Source organism: Dendronephthya gigantea, unplaced genomic scaffold (assembly GCF_004324835.1).
Source record: "Dendronephthya gigantea isolate DGI-Jeju-01 unplaced genomic scaffold, DenGig_1.0 000000F, whole genome shotgun sequence".
NCBI lineage: Eukaryota > Metazoa > Cnidaria > Anthozoa > Malacalcyonacea > Nephtheidae > Dendronephthya > Dendronephthya gigantea.
Window position 1 is genome coordinate 211,404 of NW_021163010.1, and position 25,068 is coordinate 236,471.

The 25,068-nt window shown below is 36.8% G+C and overlaps 2 protein-coding genes and 1 non-coding gene across 3 annotated transcripts; 1 reads left to right on the forward strand and 2 right to left on the reverse strand.

Annotated features, from left to right (window-relative positions):
* Positions 1–73: 73 nt before the first annotated feature.
* Positions 74–2,275, reverse strand: LOC114520704 (cytochrome b561-like). Its single transcript, XM_028541028.1, has 4 exons — positions 1,754–2,275; positions 897–1,099; positions 627–784; positions 74–348 (listed from the first exon to the last, which is right to left on the reverse strand). The coding sequence occupies exons 1-4, from the start codon at positions 1,941–1,943 to the stop codon at positions 168–170; spliced, it is 732 nt and encodes a 243-aa protein (XP_028396829.1). The 5' UTR covers positions 1,944–2,275; the 3' UTR covers positions 74–167.
* Positions 2,276–2,346: 71 nt separating this feature from the next.
* On the forward strand, positions 2,347–2,419 carry Trnar-ccu. The gene has a single exon. It is a non-coding gene; the product is annotated as a tRNA-Arg (tRNA).
* A 1,315-nt stretch (positions 2,420–3,734) lies between these two features.
* LOC114520597 (fibril-forming collagen alpha chain-like) lies at positions 3,735–24,968 on the reverse strand. Its single transcript, XM_028540905.1, has 68 exons — positions 24,694–24,968; positions 20,815–20,852; positions 20,478–20,519; positions 20,326–20,379; positions 19,809–19,898; positions 19,340–19,411; positions 19,099–19,146; positions 18,883–18,936; positions 18,618–18,671; positions 18,411–18,464; positions 18,108–18,161; positions 17,942–17,995; positions 17,792–17,836; positions 17,579–17,677; positions 17,308–17,505; positions 17,162–17,215; positions 17,033–17,077; positions 16,889–16,942; positions 16,623–16,676; positions 16,332–16,385; positions 16,185–16,238; positions 16,039–16,092; positions 15,113–15,157; positions 14,893–14,946; positions 14,757–14,801; positions 14,505–14,558; positions 14,303–14,356; positions 14,065–14,118; positions 13,870–13,923; positions 13,742–13,795; positions 13,441–13,485; positions 13,287–13,331; positions 13,028–13,081; positions 12,896–12,949; positions 11,629–11,682; positions 11,265–11,318; positions 11,129–11,182; positions 10,860–10,913; positions 10,443–10,496; positions 10,305–10,358; positions 10,162–10,215; positions 10,003–10,056; positions 9,865–9,918; positions 9,670–9,723; positions 9,432–9,485; positions 9,192–9,245; positions 8,925–8,978; positions 8,755–8,808; positions 8,614–8,667; positions 8,475–8,528; positions 8,256–8,309; positions 8,013–8,120; positions 7,882–7,935; positions 7,567–7,620; positions 7,308–7,361; positions 6,991–7,044; positions 6,629–6,682; positions 6,505–6,540; positions 6,403–6,420; positions 6,240–6,257; positions 6,071–6,127; positions 5,918–5,980; positions 5,783–5,839; positions 5,329–5,461; positions 5,002–5,105; positions 4,797–4,871; positions 4,485–4,703; positions 3,735–4,259 (listed from the first exon to the last, which is right to left on the reverse strand). Exons 1-68 carry the CDS (start codon positions 24,761–24,763, stop codon positions 4,113–4,115), a joined length of 4,230 nt encoding a protein of 1,409 aa, XP_028396706.1. The 5' UTR covers positions 24,764–24,968; the 3' UTR covers positions 3,735–4,112.
* Between the last annotated feature and the right edge of the window lie 100 nt (positions 24,969–25,068).

Consider the following 25,068-nt stretch of genomic DNA (forward strand, 5'->3'; position numbering starts at 1 on the left):
AATCTGCCAACACTATTTAGTTGTACCGTGTGTCCCAAAAAAGTACCCTCTATTCTAATAACAACCATTTTGAAAGAACATGTATTTTTTATGACAACAAATACAAACATGCTTTCAGGCATAGTTTTTACATTACGTTTAGACAACTGAAACCATTTTGGATGGCTCTAATCATTTTCGTCTTGTTCACCCGAAATATCCATTAAACGTTGTTGTTCTTCAGGTGCAACAGTTTGCTTGAAATCTTCATTGCTAACAATAAAATACACCAGACCGGCATGGATCACCACACCAAGAGCAAGGATGTTTACAAAAACAGCTTCTGGGGGAAGAGATTCATAGTCTGTTCTGTAAAATTGAAAGTAAATTAAATAGCGTGTTATTAGTGTATTAAGTAATGTGTAGGAAAGTAGTTTGATGCACAATTTACTGTACTTCACTGTACTGCACTCTACCACTATCTGATTCACTGCAATATACAAGTACTTCACTTTACAGGTAATCTGTCTGATTAATCTGTCAGGGTATTAAACTACATCTATCCCATATCACTGCAATATATTAGCATTTCACTGCACTATATCTGTACAACACATTACTGCACAGTATGAAGATTCAGTAATTACTTTAATGCAAAGCGGATTTTTTGCATAATACCAGTCAAACTGGTGCCAACTGCGAGAAAAAATATGGATGCACCAAAATACTTGTGCACTTTCAGATACACCATTCTAAGTCCATCAGGAAACACAGGATACAGAAAACCAAAGAAACCACAAGCAAGCTAAAAGAAATTAATGGGATAAAATTATCCAGAGTTTCTATACGCTGAGATCTTTAGACATCAAAATAATACAAAACACAGGACAAAATATTGAAATTTTATAATAATATACCTGACATGAAAATAGAATAAAACATAATAGTCCTGTCCAAGAATGCAAACTGTACATGTTTGTAAAACCCATGAAATTGTGGAAGTCAAAAACTGCTTTCAATCCAACAGTGCCAAAAGCAAATGCAATAACTTGGATTGACATGTGCAATAGTTTAAGTTTAAATCTATTCCATTCACTGAACACTCGGAAAACAATCATTGCTAAAAAATAAAGAGACCATTAATAAACCAATACACTACATAACGCGTACACACTAGACACCTTAAATTCAAACTTGAAAAACTATTAGCCACATCTAAAACATGCAGTCAATCATGCAGACCTGTGCTGCAGGTAGCCCAGTGAAAGAATCAATATGTGAAAGTGTGAGGTTGTTGCAGAAGCATAGTTCATTGAAATTTATGTGAGACAGTGAGAGTTACACAGAGTAAAATCTTTAGACCTTAACGGGTAATTCACAAGTTCATTTCTTTCATTGGCACCCCATTTTTAACTGAATTAGATGTTGATGACTGTGGGTGAGAGAACAGCCTCTTACATCTTTAATAATCACAGAGGAATATAGGTTGAACTCCAGCCAGAAGACATGGGTGCATTTCCATGTTCTCAGATAAGTTCTTGCAAATTATGTCCACTGACCCAACTTTATAATTCTCTCTTATTTAATATACTAGCAAATCACCTCAACATAAATAAAACACTGAGTCTCTCAATGGAGTGAATGGACCAATATTTGGCTTCAATTTACCAAACCAGCATAATGATATTGATTTATAACTTTGGAGGCCTTTCATCTCTCAAATCATCTCTTTAAGAGCAAAGAATACTTTTATATTGTAATAACATTTACCTACCTTCGGAGTTTAGAAATATCATTGACACTATCATGCACACTGGATGATAGTTAAATTCTTTGAAAGTTCCATCCCAGGCAAAACCACCACGATAATGTCCCATCCAGACACCAACCATTACGATTATAGCGATATCCAATACCTGAAGCAGTATCACAGAAATTGCCAGGACCGCTTTTTGGGATGGCATTATTGATTGAAAAGATCTACACTGAGGTTCTTGATACAGCTTTTGTCAGTTCACATATAATAAAATCACCAGGTATTTTCGAAAGGTTTCCTCAACATTTGACGATATCACGTGTCGTATATTTTGATGCACTTTTATATATCAAAACATAAAGGTTTATATCACGGTTTATATATTTCAAGCACGACCAAACGCTTGGCTTTCAGCCGTTGCCTGTCAAAACAGCAGCTGAACCTTGACAATTTTGATTCATATCGCAAGAATGAATTTAAATATTAGGCAGATGGCTGGTGAAAGTTTCTATCTCGCTCCGTTACGTGTCACTTCTAAATTCTCTGACAAACTGCTCAGGCTGCTATCTGAAGCAATATGTATCACATTTTAATCCCTTTTCCTGCGTTTAGCCTCCGTGGCCTAAAGGATAAGGCGTCGGCCTCCTAAGCCGAAGATTGCGGGTTCGAATCCCGTCGGAGGTGTCTCAGGCTCTTTTTTTCTTTCTTGTAAGTTAATTTACAAAAAGGAAACTTTGCTGAGGGTATACTACCGTTTTATACTTAGCGTATTTGAAGTACAATATTTCGTCCACTAAATTTCAACCTTTTTGCCCCCACAATCTGCTGGCCCTGTTACCACCTGCAATCGGGTGGTCTCGTCATGCCATGGAATGACCACTGGGAATGACATGATAGAATTACTGCCTTTCATTTCAGCTCGAGCCTCAGGTCAAGTTACGAGTATTATATTTCTGATCGTAGGCAGCCAAAAAATAACTGATAAGACCAATCGAGTAACAGCATCGACTGAAGAACTAGAATGTCACCACCACCTTTGACCATTAGACAAAACCTTCGACCGGAAATGATGAAATCATATGCCCAGACTCTCACCCAACGGGAAAACGCTTTTTTTTCTCTTTTAATTAATCAACATGCAAACATTGAGAACATCTTCAAGAGGACGCAGACACAAAGGTATATTGTAAAGTATTATATAAATTCATCCGTATGGATTTCGCAATACATTGTTCTTTTTCATGAAAAACTATTACATTGTTTTTTTCATGAGAAGTTTGCAATGACCGGGATTATAAGGTGACGTTGCCGCAAAAATTTAGACGGAGAGTGCATGTTTTCGTAGGTTAGGATTTAGCGTTTGTGAGCAATTCAGTGGTGAAAATTTAGTCTGTCTTGATCCTGTGTGAACGCTTCCTGTCCTGATCCTTTAGGTTTCTTAAAAAATTAGGTAAAATTTCGAATTACCAAAATCCGCCAAGAGAAGAGGTTTTTTTCATGTTAACTTTGTCGGTAAAAGATTGAAAAACCCTGCAGCGAAAATGCCCTCTTACGGCCCTGCACATAAGTAAGCCTGTTTAAATAAATTACTGCATATAACCATGCTAATACATCTTCAATACAAGGTACTTGTTTGCAGTTTCCAATGTAGAAGCGCGATGATGGAACATTTGCGATTTCCGTTTACAAAATGTTCAGGGTGAAAAAGATACCCTTGACGCAGTTTCCGTTCGCAAAGAAAAATAAAAATATTGAACGTGGGTCCGCTATAGCCTCCTCGGTAGACATCTCTTTATTCTTTTATGTATTCATATTAGTTATAAGAAATGCCTGAGGAGGAGGCTAGGTCCGCCTCTTCTCAATGAATATGAAATTAGTTAAACGAAGAAAATCGATGAATAGAAGCGGCTGTTAATTGCAAGTCAACAATGTTATGAAAAATTTGATTGGTTCTTCAACGATTTGTGTTGCATGTTATATCTTTGCTAGTTCTGGTAAACTAAAAGGTTATGTAATACATAAAATAGTTCTATTTAATTTCTAGTCAAAATACTTATTCAGTAAACACAATGAAACACAAAACACGCATTGAACTGGGGTCAGCTAGAAAGAATGAAATGCAAAGAAAAGTTGCATTGACTGGGATATTTAGAAATCTAGAAAGATGACAAAAACTAAATTAACTATACATGTACCAACATGAAAGCTAGAAAGATGACAAAAACTAAATTAACTATACATGTACCAACATGAAAGATAAAGTAGGTCAACACGTGTTATTTGATGGAAACCTAACTAGTGGTTAGTCATATTTCGGCCCAAATATCTGATTATACACGCTGATTTCCAGCAATATTTTATTCGGGTCCCTTTTATTTTAAACAAAACAAACTAATCCTAAATCGATTCCAAATTCTTGATGATTTGCATCAAATGCGTAGGTAGCGACATCACGAATGGGAAGTCTTGAAGGATTACCAGTTCTTATTTCGACTATCGTTTGTCGCCAGTTGTCATCATTATTCTGTCAAAAAATGACAAATTTTAGTTCAAATTAAAACGTCATTGAAAGCCAGGGGAATGATGTCACCGCATCCTCCTCTCTCCTCGGCAGCCCTGGTAATAGCGGAATAATTAGTTACGTCACGTGCCTAAACTACTACAACTTGTATGGTATATAGTTTCGTATATTACGTACATGTTATGTTATGTGCATTGCATATACCATGGAAAACGAAAAGAAAATTACCTTGCAGTCGTCAATCAAGACATTAGGCCTCAACTTCCGTGGGCTCAATGCGTGATATTCGACTTCATTGTCACCTTTAAGTTTGATTGAATATTTTCGATCGCCATTATCATCTTCCCATGCCAGTGAATTTCGACAATGATAAGTTACACTCTGCCATCCAGACACACTAAGCATCTTAAGAAAACGTAGCTGGCTCCCGTCAACAACATAGTAGAACTAAAAGAAATATATCTGAAAGTTGAGGATATAGTCCGTACAGACTTTGCATGAAAAAACTGAGAAAGCATAATATACGACAATAGAACTTACATCGCTCGTTTTCTCAAGATCTTTCCGAAACCAGACGTGCTGACCCGGTTGTATAAGCCATTTCTGTTTGGGTACCTAAAAATATTTGTGCGAAAAAAGGATGATATAAAACATCGCTTACGACGGCATAATTACGCCGGATAAACTCCATATTGAGTCATAACTGTGTAAAGCAGTAAAACATTCATTGTAAACGTAAGCTTACATTTTGAGCTTTGGCTGCAAAGCATGTTGCATTTGTTTCAAAATCACATTGTACTAAAACTGCATCTTCGACTGCTCCGCCGTTGGGATCAACCCAATATTGACCTGTGAAGATCAACATCGTTCAGTAAAAATCTTATAACTGACGCACGTACACATAAACATAAAATGGGACCTCATGACTACGATTTTTTACGACACGAGATAGGGATTTAAATATATGCATTTAACAGCTGTTTACAAGGCATATATGAGGGAATTCCGCCAGCGGAATACGATCAAGTGAAATAATAACGTCATTACTTTGTTGTAGTTGTAGAGAACTCACCATTTTCTAAGTTCGGGTGAAACATCCGAAGATCCTGACAAGTAAGCGCGGGATATTTTTTCGATCCATCTGGATTCTTGTACGATTTTGTTATGTGTATTAATTCTGATACGACTTCGACGGAATGTTGATCCTAGCAAAGGAGATCTAATATTTACTATATATTATTTACTATGAATTATTTCAATTAATAAATCATCTTGTCTTAAACATATATCATTGAATACACCAACAGGAAAACTACCTAGTGTTGTGGTGGAAAGAGGAATCCCTCCCAACTATGCGCGTTATTGCAATGCAGGGTCAATCTTGGTGGAAAACGCGAGACTCTATTCAAGTTTAACTCTACTGGGTATGTACGATGTGGCAGGATAGACGTCAGCAGCAAGAAAAGAGTGATGGTCGTTTACCGCAAAAATACATAAAACAGGAATGATACTAAATTTCATATTACCTTGAAGTCAATATTTGCATTGTGTGATTCACTGAGTTCAATTTCATTCGTGTCTTTCTAGGAAGATAAAAGAACCTGTGATTGCAATACCCAGTATTATAAATACGACCATAAAATTGAAGTATAATGGCTTACCGTTCTTCCTTGGTAATATCTAAATGGACCTTTCTCGCCAGATGTTCTTGGGACTTGTTGATACTGTGACATGGTAAGTAAAAAGAGAAAAATGTTTATTTTTCATCTCCCTTAAGTAAAATCTATCCATCATAAATTAGCTTTGTTACTCACCCTAGACGATGTCAAGTAACCCGCGGTTCCAGGGGGACCAGGAGGTCCAGGACGACCCTACAAATAAGCCAGTTTAGTTTAGTACACGGCATTAGTGTTTTATTAGTGCTTTACAGACTTTATTCGGACTCCAAACACCCATAACAATATTTGACACAATAAGACTTACACGTGCTCCACGTAGACCCTTCAAAAAGGAATAAAAATGATGTTGCGATTATGTGAATAATATATTATTCCCTTTATACAGGTTCAGGGTAGGAAAGATGCCTAACCTAGGATGAGTATTAACGTAACCATTTAGATATTTGAGCGTAAATAGTTCATTTTACCTTCGGTCCTGGATTACCCTGAAAGACAAGAAAAATGAATATTACAAATTTATATTATTAGTATAAAATTTGTCACGCTTTCGAAATGTAATAATAGCTTACGGTTGATCCTCGTGAACCAGCGTAACCAATATTACCCTAAAAAACCAAGTGAACAATATGAAAAACATTAAATGATATAATTCCTTGCTTCAATGATATAAACTCCTATTAAATAAAAAAATACCTTTTGACCAATAAGACCTTGTGAGCCATGAGAACCCAGAGTCCCTGCATCACCCTACAGAATAAAAAGTGTTTACAAGCGTGGTAACAGGTAGAAGGCAACAGGTAGAAGGCAACAGGTAGAAGGCAACAGGTAGAAGGGCACAATTGGTAATTGTGTAAATTAAGATTCCAACATGGGTTTTGAAGATCCTTCCTTCGCTTAGCAACCATATTATCAGACGATAAAGACATCCTAAAATATAGTACCGTTGTTTCTACATGATAACTCTAACATGTTTCTTAAGGAGTTCTGGTTTATTGTCTTCATGCTAAAGGAAGCTTCCCATAACCAGTGTAATAATAGCTGTTCATAGTTCATACCGTTGGTCCTTTCAATCCAGTCACGCCAACTTCTCCATTTTTTCCTCTTCCGCCCTTCACGAAATACGAAAATGAATGATTTATTTAGACAGTAGAATTGTTTCATGGAAACTAGGGCAGTGAACTATTACAAGCTAAACGAACTTACGCTCCAGCGATTGTGAAACAGCCCAGTGCATGGTTTTCATCAAAGAGGCAACAATATACGTTTGTAATAACGTTCAGACAGTGCAGAGTTTTATATTCAACTCACGAACTACGAGAGTTGTTTAAACTCTCGAGAGACTATGAGAAACTATGTTTAAATTTACGCTCACCGGTTTACCAGCAAGTCCTGGGAGTCCTTGTTTTCCTGGATCACCTTTCATACCCTTGAGATTTGAATAAAACAGACTGCGTTAAGAATCGCGAATATGTTTTATCATTTAGCGAGGGAAGTAAGTTAAGTAAGTGAAAGTGTATATGCTACATATTTGGTTTACCATTGTTGTACGTTTTCAGGCCCATTATATGATTCAGCTTACAACTGTTTGGAAGTTCATTAATGTAATTCAGTGCTAATATTGCTAATTTTACCTTTTGCCCATCAGCTCCAAGAAGACCTGCTCTACCTTGTGAACCTTGAATACCCTGGTAAGGCAAACGACGTTTAATATTGCTCCATAACATTATATAAATAATATGTAAATCATCAACAGAATCACACAATTACCAGTATAGTTACTGTCAAACTTAATCAACAGCACATTTAACAGAATACTCTTGAACAGAAATATAACTAGCGCAGCAACCACCTGAATAACCAGTAGCCCACCACCAGCATAATCATTAGCACACTAGAGCCACAATATGCGACAAAAAACTAAAATTAAGCCAAAGGGTTTTTCTGACCTTAGGTCCATCAACTCCTCGATCTCCTTTGAATCCTTTACCTCCCGAATTCCCCTGAAGATAACATTTACACGATCTGATCGATTGCGGTTTCTTGGGTTAACGTGGGCAAAATAAAAATGATTTCTTACCTGAGGACCATATTCTCCTGGTCGCCCTTGACTTCCCTTGGGTCCAGGTTTTCCACCTCCGCCATTTCCTCCAGATTCTCCAGGCAAACCAAGATCCCCAGGTTCTCCCTAAAACAACATGTAATGATTTGAAATACCTCAATTTATTGTAACTGGAGCTAGCTCCGATGATACGACATAATAAATCATTCCAACACGTTATCAAACTCAGTTATTTTGATTTAAAAACACAATTCGAATTACCCGAGTTCCAGATTTTCCAGAATCCCCAGAATTTCCAGGAAGCCCAGATTTTCCCTAGAAAATTGAATAGACGAATTAGCAATGTTCATGGTCAAGTCAATAATCGCAGGGAACAACTTATAGTTCATAGAACCTTCACTACTATTGAATCTAGGTTGGCTTCCTGCCAGTGATTAAGATTTTACATTCTATATAAAATTAAAACAAAGAATTACATACGGGTTTTCCAGTACGCCCAGGTCCTCCGCGAATTCCTTTCGGCCCATCTTTACCCTTGAGAAAAGTATTCATATAATTTAACATACAGAGGTGCATCATAACATTGGATGTGACGTAAATTCTGATTATTCAGCTATACCTGATCTCCCACTTTTCCATCTTTTCCATTCCTTCCTGATTTTCCATCATCTCCCTATAAGATTAATTAAATCTTCGCAAGCTTTGAAAAGTATGGGAGCAGCCCATGTATAAGGTATGGCACTGAGGAGAATAATCGTACCGCAGCACCAGATGGACCAATAGGTCCAGTCCTTCCAGTTAATCCAAAATTGCCCTGTAAAAAAGAAACAGTATGTTCGTGAACTATAATAATTTCTAATTATATTAAATTTTCAAGACGGACAACATGAAAAGAAAAGTCTTCGATAATATCATGTCAGGATCACTTACCCTGAGTCCAGGTTTCCCTCGAGGTCCTGGTTCACCAACAGGTCCCGGAGTACCCTGGAACAAAAACATACGTTTAAAATCCCGCAGTATTACGATCTGTATTATACATTTATCGCTTAAAATGACACTAGATGCAAAATGACATTTGTGCAAACGTCATTCCAGATCATAAGCAGGAAGTAAAGACAGTAGCATTTGCCTGCCGACAATACCATACGCTACATATTCATGAATAATTTTGTTAAAACTAGAATTTTTAATACATACAGGTCCTGCTTGAGCGCCAACTTCTCCCGGTTTACCAGGTGGTCCCTGATCACCCTTTAAAATAATATTGTTCGTATATGTTGTTAACTACACTAGATCTTATCGTTGAACTAAACTGAAGTGACCACCCTCGCCACAGAACACACCCAAAGTACTGGTCGCCAAACAGAAAGGATTACTGGTGGCAAATATTATTTTGAGACCAGGATGTATTATTTACCTGTCTCCCTTCGCACTTACCGACGGTCCAGCCAATCCACGATCTCCAGTGTATCCTAAAGGACCAGGGTATCCCTGTTGATAAAAAATATTATTAAACAAATGTTTTCTACTAATTAAATATTAACAACACAATGGTGACCTCATGTCCTTATTTTTAAATCAAACTCGCGGCAGATAATGATGACGTAGAAACCTATTTCTATATCGCCTAACTACTTCAGTTAACATTCGTTGTCAGGGCCAATAATTACCATACCTTGCGACCATTTCCACCACGACCACCTAGATTCCCAACTGCCCCCTGATCACCCTGAGATGAAATAATTATATCGGTAAGTTATACAATTTTAAAATAATATACTAAAATGCCATAAATACCAAAAAACCCTGAGAGCACGCAGGAAACAGTAGCAATCGTTATTCAACTGACAGTAATGAATTATCAACATACTTGTTTACCAGGTATCCCAGTTGCTCCTTTATCACCAAGTGGTCCAGAACCACCCTGCGGTAAACATAACACGTCATCTTTAGATTGATAAAAATAATAGATTTATTGTTCTATAAAAAGGACAAGAATGAAACTTACAGCAACGCCTTCTCCTCCAATTTTCCCAGCTTCGCCGCGGCGTCCAGGAAAGCCCTGAGAAATACAAAAACTGATCATGAGTTATATTAAATAATAAGGGTAAGAGTAACTCGAAATCCGACACAATATTACATAGGTTCAGAAGCAATGTAATCTTACATCCGCACCCCTCATTCCAGCTACACCAGGTAAACCTTGTTCACCATTTTCGCCCTGGATAAACGAAACGTATGGAAACGTGTATTTTCTTACAAAATGGTTTATAAAACTAATAAAACGAGATAAAAACCGAAAAATCTTACCGTCGCTCCAGCCTTTCCTTGTTCTCCTGACTCTCCACGTTTGCCAATACTACCCTGTACATGTTGTGTTCAAGCAATTAAGTAACATATGCAAATATTAAAACACAACTTTGTTAAAAAAATATCAGTATACTTTACCGGTTTGCCAGGCTCCCCAGCCAGACCTTGCATCCCAGGGTCTCCACGATCGCCCTGGTAAAACAGTTAGAACTGTATTAATAAAACAATAATGACTACAATAATAAATAACTAATGAATTCGTTAAATGAGGTTAAACAATAATCAAACCCCCTGCGACAATTAGTAAGCTAGTATTTCCTGTCAAGATGAATTCACATCCGCACAAGAATCTTTACTAGATCTTCCTAAAGGCACACCACTACTAAAAATGATTACCTTTCGGCTATTTGGATTTCTTCGAAGCATTATAAATACAGTGTTAATACCAACTTAAATAAGGAACAATTGGTATCAAGTGAACCTTTTCTAACGGAAACAGGCCAACTTCCAACGTTGGAAAACCGAGGATTTGTATTATCTTGTACGAATATTTACCTGCTTTCCACGCCGGCCTGGACCGCCAGATTTTCCACGATCTCCAGAGGGTCCCTAAGAGAGAGGTATGAGAGTTGATACTGAAAGATAATATCCACGACTACATGTAAGTATTATATGTTTAAAAAATTCTTTGAAGGCATAACACAGACATTGTAACAGAGCTTAATATTGTGGGTGAAGATTTGTAAAACAGACAACTGTGTGTGTAGACATAATTCATAAAATTGCACAGATTTAAAAAAAGTTTCGGTTTTCACTTTTCAAACCTTTTCACCACTTGATCCGGCATCTCCAACAGCCCCATCTGCACCAACTTGTCCCTGAAAAGTAGAAATCGCTGATCTGTTTAATAATTCTTTGTCGATTCAAGTATATGTATGAATTTTAAACGTTTAATCTTACCTTCCCCCCGGCATTACCAGCGGTTCCTCGGCCACCTTTTTTACCATTATCACCCTTTATAACAAAAGTAGCAAAGTTCGTTATCCCTAACGGGAATTCAGGTCACAATTCCAGTTGGATCACCGAGAATATTTTATCCTTTACTGACATCGAAAAGTCCATAAAACATTCGAAACTGATTGTTACTGATTTAAAATGTTTCCAAACGTGAAATGGCATTAGGAAAGAAATTTCAACCTTGTGGTCACTTATATTGGCTTAAAAAAAAGACTTAAAAAATCTTCCGCGAAGCGGTTTATCAACTATAAATTTAAAGCAAACATAATTCATCAACATATATAATTATTAAAAGTAAAGTATGTACCATTTTTCCTTTGCTACCGCGCATCCCGATAACCCCAGTGGGACCTTTCAAGCCCTGTGAATAAAATTGATAAAAATTATTGAAAGGTTCTTGTCGTGGAAAGTTTATCAACTCCTTAGAAATAAAAAGGTTTGATAAACACGTAAAAAATCATGATATCAACAAGAGTGTATTTCAATCTTTGTTTATTGATTATTTGTTAAATATGGTAAGTTAGAATGTGTGTCTAATTGAAATATATACAGTAGGAGGCAAAAGTTTGAGTCCAGTCGTTTTAGAATTCCAGTATTAAATCCTGGCAGCGTATTCGAGTTTAAGACATGCGTGCTAGTGTTTCAATACTGTAAACCATATTAATTGCTCACTGCTTTGGTCCTAATGATCTAAATTATAACAAAATAAAGTTCTCATTCCTTTACACTGCCCAAGATGGGTGGGAAAAAGGGCAAAGTGATGGTGCACGAGGACAAATGGTTGCATTAAGTATTGAAGGATTCTTTCCTCGTACGATCGCAGAAAAAGTGAGAATTTGAAAAGGTGGTGTGCAACTAACCTTGGAGAGGTTCGAAGAAACTAAATCCTACTCAAGCAAACTGTTAGTTAGTCGGTCATGTTCGGTTTGGCAATATTGAAAGATATAAATCATATAATAGGATCCTAATTAAAGAAAAGTATCATCCAATTCTTCAAGGACATGGAATTTCATCTGGTACAAAGAGGATCGCGCGTCTAACTACATGATAATCACCCTAAGCACATGCATATCTTCTATTTGCCAGAAATCTTTTAGAAGCAAACTCGTTTTGGTGATCTCGTTCTCATGGCTTTCCACCTCAAATTCTAGATCTAAAACCTATGAAGCGCTTCTAGAACCGTTTTAACCGGAAAAGGGCGAGGCACAGACCCGCCAGCCAGGATGACTTGAGGCAAGTGGTCAACGAATGCTGGCAAGGTATTGAACGTGCGACAATAAAAACCTTTGGAATCTATGCGAGCAAGAATAAAGGTCATTTCAAGAGGAAAAAAGAGGGATACTAAGCATTGACATGTAATGCATGTTTGCACATTAACATACGTAAAATGAATATCATAACATCTCATAGTTGTTGTACAGCATGTATTTTTCTGTTTACTTATTTACTTTTTTCTAGTTCACTTATCGGTAAGGTTTTCTGTACAATATTAATATATGCTGCTAAAACAATGAAATACAGTCACTGGACTCAAACTTTTGCCTCCTACTGTATTTCTCATGGACAAGACTGACCAGACTTCCAGAGCTTCCGGCCATTCCCGCGCTTCCATCTGGTCCAGCAGGACCCTAAAAAAAATACTCCTAAATTTAGGAATCATTGTTGTGAAGCCAATAAAAATAACTTCCACATCTTAAGGTTAATACCTTTAAACCAACATTGCCTCGTCCACCCCCAGCACCTTTGAAACCAGAAGAACCCTAAAATAATGGTTTCTTTAATTTTCTACTTCCTGAAATTACTGCACAGTGTTAACTAAAGGTAAATACAAATCATTCTTCTCATTTTGATACCTGATTGTAATTTAAATTCAACTGGCTCAGCAACAATATTACTGCTTTAAATGTCGTACATATGACTACTGTCGTACTTATAATCTCTTGAACCTATGACTACTGAACTTACAGAATCACCCTCTGGTCCGTAACTACCAGCTGGACCTCTTTCACCCTTAAAGAAGACAGACAAAATTCAAGGGAAATGAACCACAACATGTGACTTCATCCTTAATGACCAATTACAAAACCCTCCCCGAAATCAGGATCCTTTCCTTATGTACCTTTTCACCGGCCACGCCCCTAGAACCTTCATCACCTGACGCACCCTGGGTAAAAAAGAACATCTGGTAATGGTTGAAATAAGAAGTATGATATGAAAACAGAGCATACGAGGATTTACCAACAACGTTTTCGCGGCCATTTTACTGAACTTGAGGAACAAATTTAAGGCAATTTACCGAGGTGTCTTAATAGTTGTTCTTCAAATATTTATGTGAATATTTATTGACACAATAAGAAATCGCTCCAGGCCCGTGCTCCGAATGACTTATGTATAAATTATCAAAGTTCATTCAAATTTACCGGTTCTCCATCCGCACCGTCTTTTCCAGGCACCCCCACATCGCCATCATCACCCTAAACGATCAAATGATCAATGACCATGTTCATAATGACTGACTGAGGAATAAATTCGTCTCCAGACTTCTCACCATATCTCCTGCGATGCCCCGAATGCCTCGTTCACCTCGTCCTCCAGGTGGCCCCTATTTTGGGAAAAAATAAAGTGTAAGTTGTGAGTAAGCAAATGAATCTATCCGTTTTTTGTGTACAGTTACAAAACACTGCTTAATACCTTACTACAATTGAAGAGAAAATTGAACATTAAACGGTAAATTAACACTGACCATCAACCCTTGTAAACCTGTAACACCTGGACCACCATCGTTTCCATCTGAACCCTAATAATATTAAAAGAAACAAAATAAATAAGTTCCCTCCGGTGCTTTTAAAATGTTGGGCTATAAATTTTTATACTTCGTTTCTTATCTTTGTCAATGTGCATTGCGAAAATTCTAACGCATTTAGGAGAAGCAAATTTTTTAAACTCGAACCAAAATATATTCCATCGCAAATCAGACTAACCGAAGGTCCAACTGGACCGAGTCCTCCTTTCTCTCCTGGTAAACCTTCTTTTCCCTACACAACACAATAAACAACTTATTACAACGCCGGAATATCTTCGAATATCTATTTGTGTATATTTTAGTATTGCTTCTTATAGTGCCCCACTTCATTTTGAATTCTTATCTTTATATTTTCATTAGCTGAACATATACATACATACCGTTTCACCTTTAGGTCCAACAACGCCGGAAATCCCTTGCAGACCTTGAAGCCCCTGCATGAACAAGAAAGTTATTTACCCTAATTTTCTTGTGAACTGGCGCGTGAACAGCATTGCTGAGTTATCTTCAATAACAAATATTCATCCGTAGGAGAATGTTCTAGATCATCCAAGTAAGAAGTGCACAGCTTTGACAATTATTTAGTCACTTTCTCTTAACAACATCAGAAATAAACGACGTCCCGTTATTACCTCACGACCTGCTGAACCCGCGTGACCGTCGTCTCCATCTTCTCCCTGAGAGTTAAATGACAAAATCTCACATATTTATTACCACTAAAAGTTTATAAAATCGATAATTTTAAAAAAGCTTGTTCTTGTATCATACATCATCTCCATTGGGACCACTTCTCCCACGATGTCCTGTTCGACCTTTTTTGCCCTTTAAAATAAAAAGAAAATGAATACCAAACAGATTCAGGTTCCAAAACAATGCTGTGACCTAATAGTTCTATTTTACATGTTTCAGTGAAAAAGACATATGTTGAACTGTCAAGAAAAAGTCCCCTCCGCGCGTGGGCTTTACAGAAAACATTGTTATTTCTTACTTTTTTCCCTCTCTTTCCGTGAACACCAATAGAACCATCGTTTCCCTAACAATAAAATAATCTATGAGACAAAATCCAATGACAGAAGAATAATTACAGAGATTTGTTCTCTGTCTACAATTCTCATGATGACAAAGTATCGAGGTTTACGCTCGCTCCGTTGTCCTTTCAACCAATCAGAAAACGTAATTTTGCCCTAATTTTAGATGATGATTGCAAGTTGTTTTGCTTCCAGACACCATTAACGTTTATGCAGGAGAAATTACAGAATTCTGATTGGCTTTGAGGACGTTTTAGCGGACTACTTAGTGTAATACTCACATGCGGTATCACACAGTCTCTTAGATCCATCACTCAGGTTTCGCATTTACAATTGACTTTCTTTTTCTAAAATAATTTTATAAATCAAAATTCATATCATTTAGGAAAGCCAATTGTGATTATTCGTATCTTTAGTGTAAAAACGCAATAGCCGTATCACCGATATAGCAACGTAATTTCTCTCTGTCTAAAATTCAGGGCAAAATTACCATCTTTCCGATTGGTTAAAAAGACACAGATTGTGCAGTAAAACAATTCTGTATGATTGATAACAATTCCGGTCACCCGAGAGTACGACGACTTTACTCTGTGTCTTCAAACGGTTTTGTAATTTATGCCCTATGATATTCCAGAAAGATCACTCGTTCAAGCCAGAAATGACGGTAGACAAACTATCCGTTGATATTGAATTTAGTAAATCTCTCTGATATCACACTAAACATTTTATAAGCAAAAGATTTCCAGACATGATGAAAGTATGAAAAAAACAGTCAATCTTAAACAGTCATGTTCTTAATGTGTTTTCAGCAGATCTTCTCCACGGATTTAAGCTCTCAGACATCGCATGGTCGTTAAACATTCTCAACATTTCAACATAGCATTACCTTGAAACCTTTGGACCCATGACGACCACGAAGGCCATTACCACCGTCACCCCCCTGATTGAGCAAAGAAAAAAATGAAATATGTTTGATGAATTAAAAACGATAATTAAATGCAACGTTGTCTTCGTGAAAGAAAACAAAGCTACCTTTATACCAGCGGCACCATCTGGACCATCAATACCAGTCTCGCCATATTGACCCTACAACATTACAACTTAGCTTTAACTTAGTTTGCATCATGTTATCAACAAAATTCATCCACAGAGGATTTGCTTATTTGAGAATGATCTTACCGTCAATCCTGGCTGACCCGCTGGGCCTTCGGGACCCATAGAACCAATTGCTCCCTAAATTAAGAAATGATGCGTTGTGTGGTTGAAGAAGCGATTACATGATTACTTTAAGTCTCAGTTACACAACGCTAGACTCGCATCATCCCAAATTTAGTTTCGCGCATAGAATTAAACAAGATCTACTCGTGGCGAAATGCTCTAACATGATGTCGTGAGTCACATCTTGTGTAGGGTACATATAATTATAGTAATAATCTTGTAATGCAAATATCCATATGACAAGTTACTTACTTGTCTTCCCTCCTCTCCACGGTTGCCTCGATATCCTCGAATTCCAGTATCTCCCTTAAATAGACAAGAAAAATAATGTTATGGTTTTATCGTCATTCAATTGTTAAAGATACAGCTGGATATGCGGTAAGGTTCAAAGCTCAGTTAGGATTTCATCAGACGTGTTATAGGTACACTGCGAAGATTACAATCATCAGTAAATTTTAAAAAGGGATAATTAACCACACATGACTCAACAAAGCAACATTTTTAGGCAAAAATCTCACCAGTGGGCCTTTATCACCACGAGGTCCTTGATCACCTTGCGGACCAACTTCACCCTACACACAATATTTAGAGAACTGAGTCGGGTTGAACGGCGAATAGTATACTGCATCACTATAATTTTACTACTTAAGCTTATAACTTACTTTATCCCCTCTACCTCCTCGTGATCCCTCGGATCCTACGTCTCCCTGTTAAACAACAGGAAAACACAAATAAAACGTTTTTTATTCACTCTAAACCTAACAATTCGATGATAATAAATGACAACTTACTGAAACACCAACAGGCCCGATTTTTCCTTGAACACCAATTGGACCTGGGTCTCCCTAAACAAGTAAACCATGGAACATCTCCTGAATCTAATCTATTCTCATTATCATTGAGTTATTTATCTCAACAACGGTTCTATTAAATTTACCATGGAACCTTTATATCCATGCTTTCCCGTAGGTCCTTTGTGACCAGTTGCCCCAGGGAGACCATTAGTCCCCATGTCGCCTCGGTTACCATTCTCTCCTGTGATCCCGGTATCTCCTCGTAAACCTGCACTTCCTTGCGGTCCTTTTAAACCAGGACGACCACGCTTACCACGACTACCAGGATGACCTGCACGACCCTATATTAAAGAATAAGTTAGAATCCAGACCTGCAACTCGCTGTTCGCTCATGAGTAGTATTTTTATTAGTACCTTCGAACCATCACTTCCGATTTTTCCAGGACGTCCTTTCTTTCCAGCAGAACCAAACTGTCCTCGAGGTCCCGTACTACCTGCAACCCCGCCACGACCCTGTTGAAAAAAACAGGCTCTTTATATCGTCTTGTGTTCCAAACTGTTAAATATGTATACGCGCAAAAAATATTGTTCCAGGTTATGCAGGTTGTACGACCTGATAGTTCCTACCTTGGTTCCTTTTTCACCTTGTCCTCCATCAATACCAGCAGCGCCCTACATTAGTCCAAAAAATGTAAGCACGCTAAAGGAAAGCGCCCTTAGACAAGTCAAGCAGCGTCATTCCGTTGTGGGTGCTCAAAAATACTACATTTATTCTACCTGATCTCCTTGTAATCCCGAATCTCCAACTGGACCTACATCTCCCTTCCATCCCTAAAAGTAAGCATTTAGACATGAGTTTTAGCACAAGTTTTGGGCTAGCAAGCACGAGTGTATTATTAAATACAGACGTAAGGAACGCGTTGAGATGAGATTTCTAACTCACAGCATGCCCTTTTCTTCCACGAGCACCAGGTTTTCCATTCTCTCCAATAAGTCCCTAAATGAAAATAGTTTTACGTTGCTTGAAAACCTTTTGAGTAATATCTATGTATACCTATCATTTTGAAGGACATTATGCAAAAAATAAGCTTGCATAATTATTTTGTTAAAAGGCTACAAAAACCCTGATGAAAGCACAGTAAATATCGTAGAATTGGTCAAGAAAACATCGAGACTTGTGGACAATATGAATATATATCACAACTTACAGTATGTTTCTTCGTTTATAAGACAAAAATATTTCTACCTTTGCTCCCATTCGACCCGGAGATCCAGGATTAGCATGATCACCAGGGTTGCCCTAAAATATTGATCAGATAAGATATTTATATATGTGCGTTAACAGATCAGCAATCTTGATCCGAATGAACAAAAAATCTGAAAATCTCTTTGTTTAGTATAGTTTTGATTTCTAGTACTCCAGGATTTACAAGAAGTTACAATAGGTACTTACGATTAAACCATCATTTCCTCTAGGACCAATTTTACCAGGAGCTCCCGGTCCACCCTATCAATTCAAATAAACTCGTTTACATTATGATTATTAACATTATGAATGAACATTATTAACAATATTATCAACAACATTGCCAACATTGAATGTTGTTCATTCACTTTTTCACTTCTCGATTAATGGGAAGCAGTGCATCTATAATCGAACTGAAAAGCATCGTCAATTCGGAAAACAATAAATTCTTATAAAGAATGAATGCACAAACCTTTCCCCCAGCTTCTCCTTCTGGTCCCATTGGTCCATAATCTCCTTCGACACCCTAATATGAAGATTGCATTTAAGATACAATTAGTGGTTTTCACTATGAGCATTTCAATTTGTGTGCGTTTGTAACGCCATTTCAACGCTTATGTTTTTCTATGTAGAGGAATGCACTGTTTTCATCTTTAACTGTTAATACCTAAGCTTCATTTAAACTTACGCGCTTCCCAGTTTTGCCTTCAGGACCAGGTGGACCAGGACGAGGAGGCTATATAAAAGAAAATATTCTCATGAAGCTAGTCAACATTTTAAAAACCACCTTTTTTCAGCAACTGTTACGTGCTGAATATGTACTTTGGATAAAGATCCGGTACGAAATCTTTGTAGAAAATGCATTCAGAGCTAGTTTTAACAAAATAAATTCTCCAAAACAAATTAATACGTGTAATATTTAAACCCACCGGTATAATAATTCGATTATCGCCTCCATTTGGACCAGGTCCTTTACTATCTGAATTCATTGTAGAAATAACCTAGCAAATCAGATGATATATATTGTAGAGTTTTTTAAATGAAACACTGGTTAACTCACTTTGAGGTGTATTTTTAATACAACCCCGGTTTTCATCGCCGTGATTCATCGTACGATGTTCTTTGTCAGTAGACGATACTACAGGTTGCGCACAAAATGTCTGTCGGAAAATATTCTTATATATCGTAGAAAATCATAATTACAATGATTGAAACCTGGCTGGTTTATACAGGGTGTCCCCAGAAAAGGTAATCTCTATTGAAATCCAATCTTTTGTTGTGAACCTGTGTTCTTATACTTTTGGGCTCGTGCGAGTTGCTCATTGAAAGATTTGTGAAAGATCCTTTTGAAAAAAGAGCGTTTAAATGAAAATATCCGTGCAAGGTTTTGCTACTTACAATTGATCCTATGTATCCAGGATGTCCTCGTGGTCCACGAGAGCCCTTTCTTCCTGCATTTCCATCCTTTCCATAGGCACCATTACGACCCTGTGTGTCATCAAGAAAAAGAAAAACATAAAGCCTTCATTGTAGCGTATTTTGAAATTTAATGAAAGTTTTAGGCCAGTGAGTCAAAATATTTTTCTTATCTGACTGAAATGAACGGGTTCAATGTCGATTAAAAAAAAAGATTCGCATAATGCGGAAATTGTAATCCTTAATTGAACACGGGGTAAAATAACACACATGTAGAGGTTGGATAGCGCTTGCTTGCATGGTCGAGTTCCTGGTATTTTCTGCGAACTTGCAGGAGGAACAAAAATAATTCAAAATATAATGGCGACAAATTGGCACCTACGGCTATGTAACGGGACGACGGAACCAAAGCATTCTGTTTAACCGAGCAGGAGGGCACATAATTTGACATTATACGATGTAAGTCATACACTCTACGAAAACAAGACTCATCCAATACCTCACGACCTTTTCTTCCGTTTTGGCCAGGTCTGCCATCTATTCCTAGTTCACCCTACGTAGAGAAACAATAGCAATTCGCGCATGAAATACTACTGAAAGAATATGCTGAAAATAGGTAGGACATTAGCTGTACTTGATCATTTCTCATACTTTTTCTCCAGGTTCCCCTTTATCTCCCTTTGGTCCTTGGAGCTAAAAAATACCCATCAAAGATGAGAAAGATATTTTGAGAACGATTTTAAGCGGACTTGGTAAATCATATTACACCAATGAACAATTTACAAAAATAACGTTAAAAATGTATTTGTGGCAAGGTTTCCAGGAAAGACTATACGAAATATTCTATGAAATTATGAAGTATGGGCAGTTTGTTCGAGAATGAAATGAAGTGAGGTTTAGTTATTTTTATTAAAACTTTTATAATATAATGGTGTTTTCGAAATTCCTGTTTCGTAATCATGCAGCCCCAGAAAATTAAAACACTTACGACTTTTAGTTCGACATCACTTTCTTCGCTGGTTTCGTCTTTTCAATATACAAATATTAAAAAACAGAAGTCCATGAATAAAGATGACTCAATGAGGGGGGAGAGGGTGTTTACTGACCCAAATGATTATAACAAGCTCATTAGCTAGTTGGTCAACCAACTAGTGTATTCTGTTTCGCCAATGCGTTACTATATAGACGCCTATAAGGTGGTTGTATATTTAAATTATCTCTTTGATTCACTCCCTCCCCCCCAAAGTGGCTCTGACAATCATTAATTTAAGCCATTGAAATCTTATTTTCAAAAGAGCTTCTTAACAAAGCGGCTAAAATTATAAGTAGATTCAGGTCATTACGTTTTTTTACCGTCGCAATCGATACTTCAAAAAACAAAATCACAGCCACATTAGATCTTGAGTAGCCCTTACTAATTAAATCTCAGCAAGAAAATCTCAGCTCTACCTACTGCAAAAATCATCAGCACAAGTCCATTGAGGAACAGTAAACTATTGACCTCACTTGGACCTAGGGAAGTGTTCTATTGTGCGAGTTATATTCTGGTCTGATAATCTGATATACAACCTTCCCTTGTTCTCATTACCAGCTATGAAGGGTAATATGAGTGGTGCATTTTAGTTAGAACTGACACACGCATACGTGTATATGTAAAATGAGTGACAAAGTTAACCAACTCCATGCATTTTTTAATATAATAGCTCGGTTGTCGTGCGTTTTTGTCGCTTTTTTTTACATCTTAATGGGGATAAATCATTCAGCATCCCAAGTAATTAAAGGATTCCACTCTTTTTTTATTAAATCTTTTTTTTTAAATCGGTTTTATTATTTATCGCTTCAAAATTACAAGAAGCTAAAAACATGGTCTTTATTTACCTGGGAAAATCTAAAGAACAAAATACTGATTACGCTCACGAAGACCCGCTCCAGTAAACCATTAAACTACGTAATCATATAGCAAACTCATTTAGGATTTTTTCTATTTAACATATTAACAAGGTTTATAATGAAGTAAATGAACATACAACGTTCAAATACAAATAGTAAAATTTCAAATCACAAAGCTTCATACAGTCTGTTCGGTGCATACGTTTGATATTCCGTCTACAATTATCATATGTTTAGTAATCTTTTTCACCCTCTAGAAAAATCCGCTGTCTAATCTACCTCATTTGCATATAAAGCACATTTGCTGATTGATGTTCTAGACAAAGCATCGCTAATGTACCCTGTCATTGCTTATGTAAAGCCCTAATAATCACACCCATCGTGAATGCAGATTGTGCCGACGCTATTCGCACGCAACACTAAAGTGACTGTGCACACACACGACATGCAGATTAATAGAAAATTATCGATGAGAATGTCTCGCTTATTGATCAAAGATATGACTCTTCTCAGCGAATCGGTATTTTCTTTATCGGCGTACACATCACCACAGCAGTCACCATACCGACAATACATAGCACGGAATGAATGATCGTTAAGAAAAAATAAACCACCTCATCGTGCAAAATAATATGAAGAAAATGTTTCTAAGAGTAATCGTTTTGAAAGCATCTTATAACCAAGATCCTATTATCACGTTTTCTAAAATTATAGCCCAGATTTGTTTAATTACTGTTTCCATATGATGTGCCATAGGTTATTATAAATAATCATTACAGAGTGAAATGATCAAAGCGGGAAGAAGCGCACTTGGCATCATCAAGTTTAGAGCTGAAGCCAAAGAATGCGAGGCTTAATAACAGTGACCGCGGTTCAGACAGTTTTTTCATTAATTTTTTTTTAATTTCAAAATATGGTGGAAAATTGTCTCCACTTACCTTGTTCGAGTACTTCAAGTCATTTTTTAGTGTATTAGAGAGTGGAACTTGTAACAGATGGAGCGTTTCAATGATCGTCTATGATGAAAGTCCGAATTTTATATATTGGTCTTATTTAACAGGAATTGTGTTAGTGTGCTGAAACTTTTCATGATACATGCATTGCCGACTGAATAACATGGTGGATGAATAACGCACCTTTTCTTTAAAAAGGGAATAAAATACCTGCAACCAAATAAAACGCCCACGCTCTCCTTTTTATGAGAACTACAGATGTAATCCATAGCAATGCCTTTCGTGTCTTTCACTCGCCTGAACGGGGATTTCTTGGATAATCAAGACAATTCCAACGTGAACTAAGAATTTAGTCGCTATTCACAACTATTTTTTGGGGCTGATTAATTAAAGATATGATGCTTGTTTAAAACATATAGCTACAAGAAATGTGAAAAATGAAGACATATTGATACAGATTAATTGTGCTCCAATCTTTAATAGGATCGAAATTTATCCAAGTCTTTTCCGGATGTCCTATTTTTATATTTTCATGTTATTCTAAATGTTTGAAGTAAGATATTTATATAGTCTAGTTCATAGATTTAAACTGTCGATTCATAGAAATTCCAACAGAAAATACAACACACGCATGATGACATGCATAACACGTTTCTAGGATGTTTGGATTTACTTTGTTGTGTTCGAAACAAATTATATATTAAATTGTATAAGAACGACAAAAAATTTAACAGGCAATTTGATTTTAATGATAGACCGCTGCACATTTATTTGACTTTCTAATTCGAACTAATTCGTCTGCAATTAAGATTATTACCGCGACGCAAAATCCGGTCATATTCATGGTTTGATCCTTCATGCAAGGTCAAGTAGAGTCAGTATGTGAAAAATAAGAATTTTCTCTAACGTTTGTATTACTATGACCATGCACGAGCCACGAGGTGGGATATTTATGACAAATTTTATCTTGATTTGAAATCTTTTTTGCAGATGTTTTCTATCAGTAGTACACAATGATGTCCTGTTGTTTGCTAAATCCTTTAGTAAACTGATAGTCTGTTAACTAGTTGCATAGGCTGTGGCAAACAGTGACCATAGGCATACAACTGGGATAAATCAGTGGGGGTTTGGAGTATAAGTGAATATTGTTCAAGGCGCATGAAAAATGAATCAGTGTTCTGATAGGGAAAAAATTTCAATTTCGACTTTATTTGGAACTTTACTTACAGAAATTCATGAAGTGATAGTATAAATGTAGTCAGTGGAACCTCTGTTAGGGAATAGTCAAAATTATTTTGAATATTTACAACCAAATTATTATTCAGTCAACGGAAAGCTATATATTTTGAAGGAATATGCGCCAAATCCTTTTTGATAGAAGGCAAATCCCATGGATTTCACTAAAATATCCTGAATTATGTCTTTCGCTTTTCATAATGCCGTTATTTATTAAAATACCATCTTATTCGATAAGTTCGAATAAAAATCGATTTTCGAATATCATGTCTAGCTGCACTGGACACATTAACTGAACGATATTTGAGTGTCATTGGATCACGCATGTACAGTATGATAGCAAAATATAAACCTCCACAAAATTTTATCAAAAAATACACAAAAGATCTTCTGTTCTTCGTTCTGTATGTATTTATTTAATACTGCATCAAGCACTCGATATCAAACACAGGTGGGAGAAATTGAAAGAACATTTAATATACACTTATGTTAACTACCGCAAAATGGCGCTGTTTATTCAAATTCACGGGCGAATTAAAGCTACAATACGCAAGCTATTATTGACCTGGAGATCATTGCAATACATCACGTTGCCGGAATATTTCATAACATTTGTACGGTTATTGAAACTACAGTGCAGTTATTGAAATTGATGGGTACATGATAAATAGTTGGTTCGTGAGCACGCTGTAACCACTCAGAAATCAGCCAAACGTACAAACGTGAAAGTTATGAACTATTGAACTATCGAATTATATTTGCTAGCAATGTCAAACACTTCTACTTACCCTGGCTGTACGATATCGAGAATAATGACAAAGCAAGCAATAGCGAGAACAACAAAGCCTTTCTTCTCATTATTCCAGAGTCTGAATACGTCCTCTTTCTTAGCAGATGAAATAATCTTTGGACAACTTACACAGTTTAATCGACGCAGGCAATAGCTTGCGTCTCAGCCAATCTATCTGAGCCAGTATTTGACTAGCAAAGAGCTCTCAACCTTGCAAGGCAATGGCCAGCGATCAAAAGACCATTTGTGGCAAATTAGGATGTTATTTGATCCGAGATCATAAAATGTCGCGCGGAAGCGCAGTTTGTAAATATGAATTAGTAATATAGCGTTGAATTATGGAAAATGAAATATTTCACTTGTAATTGAAGAA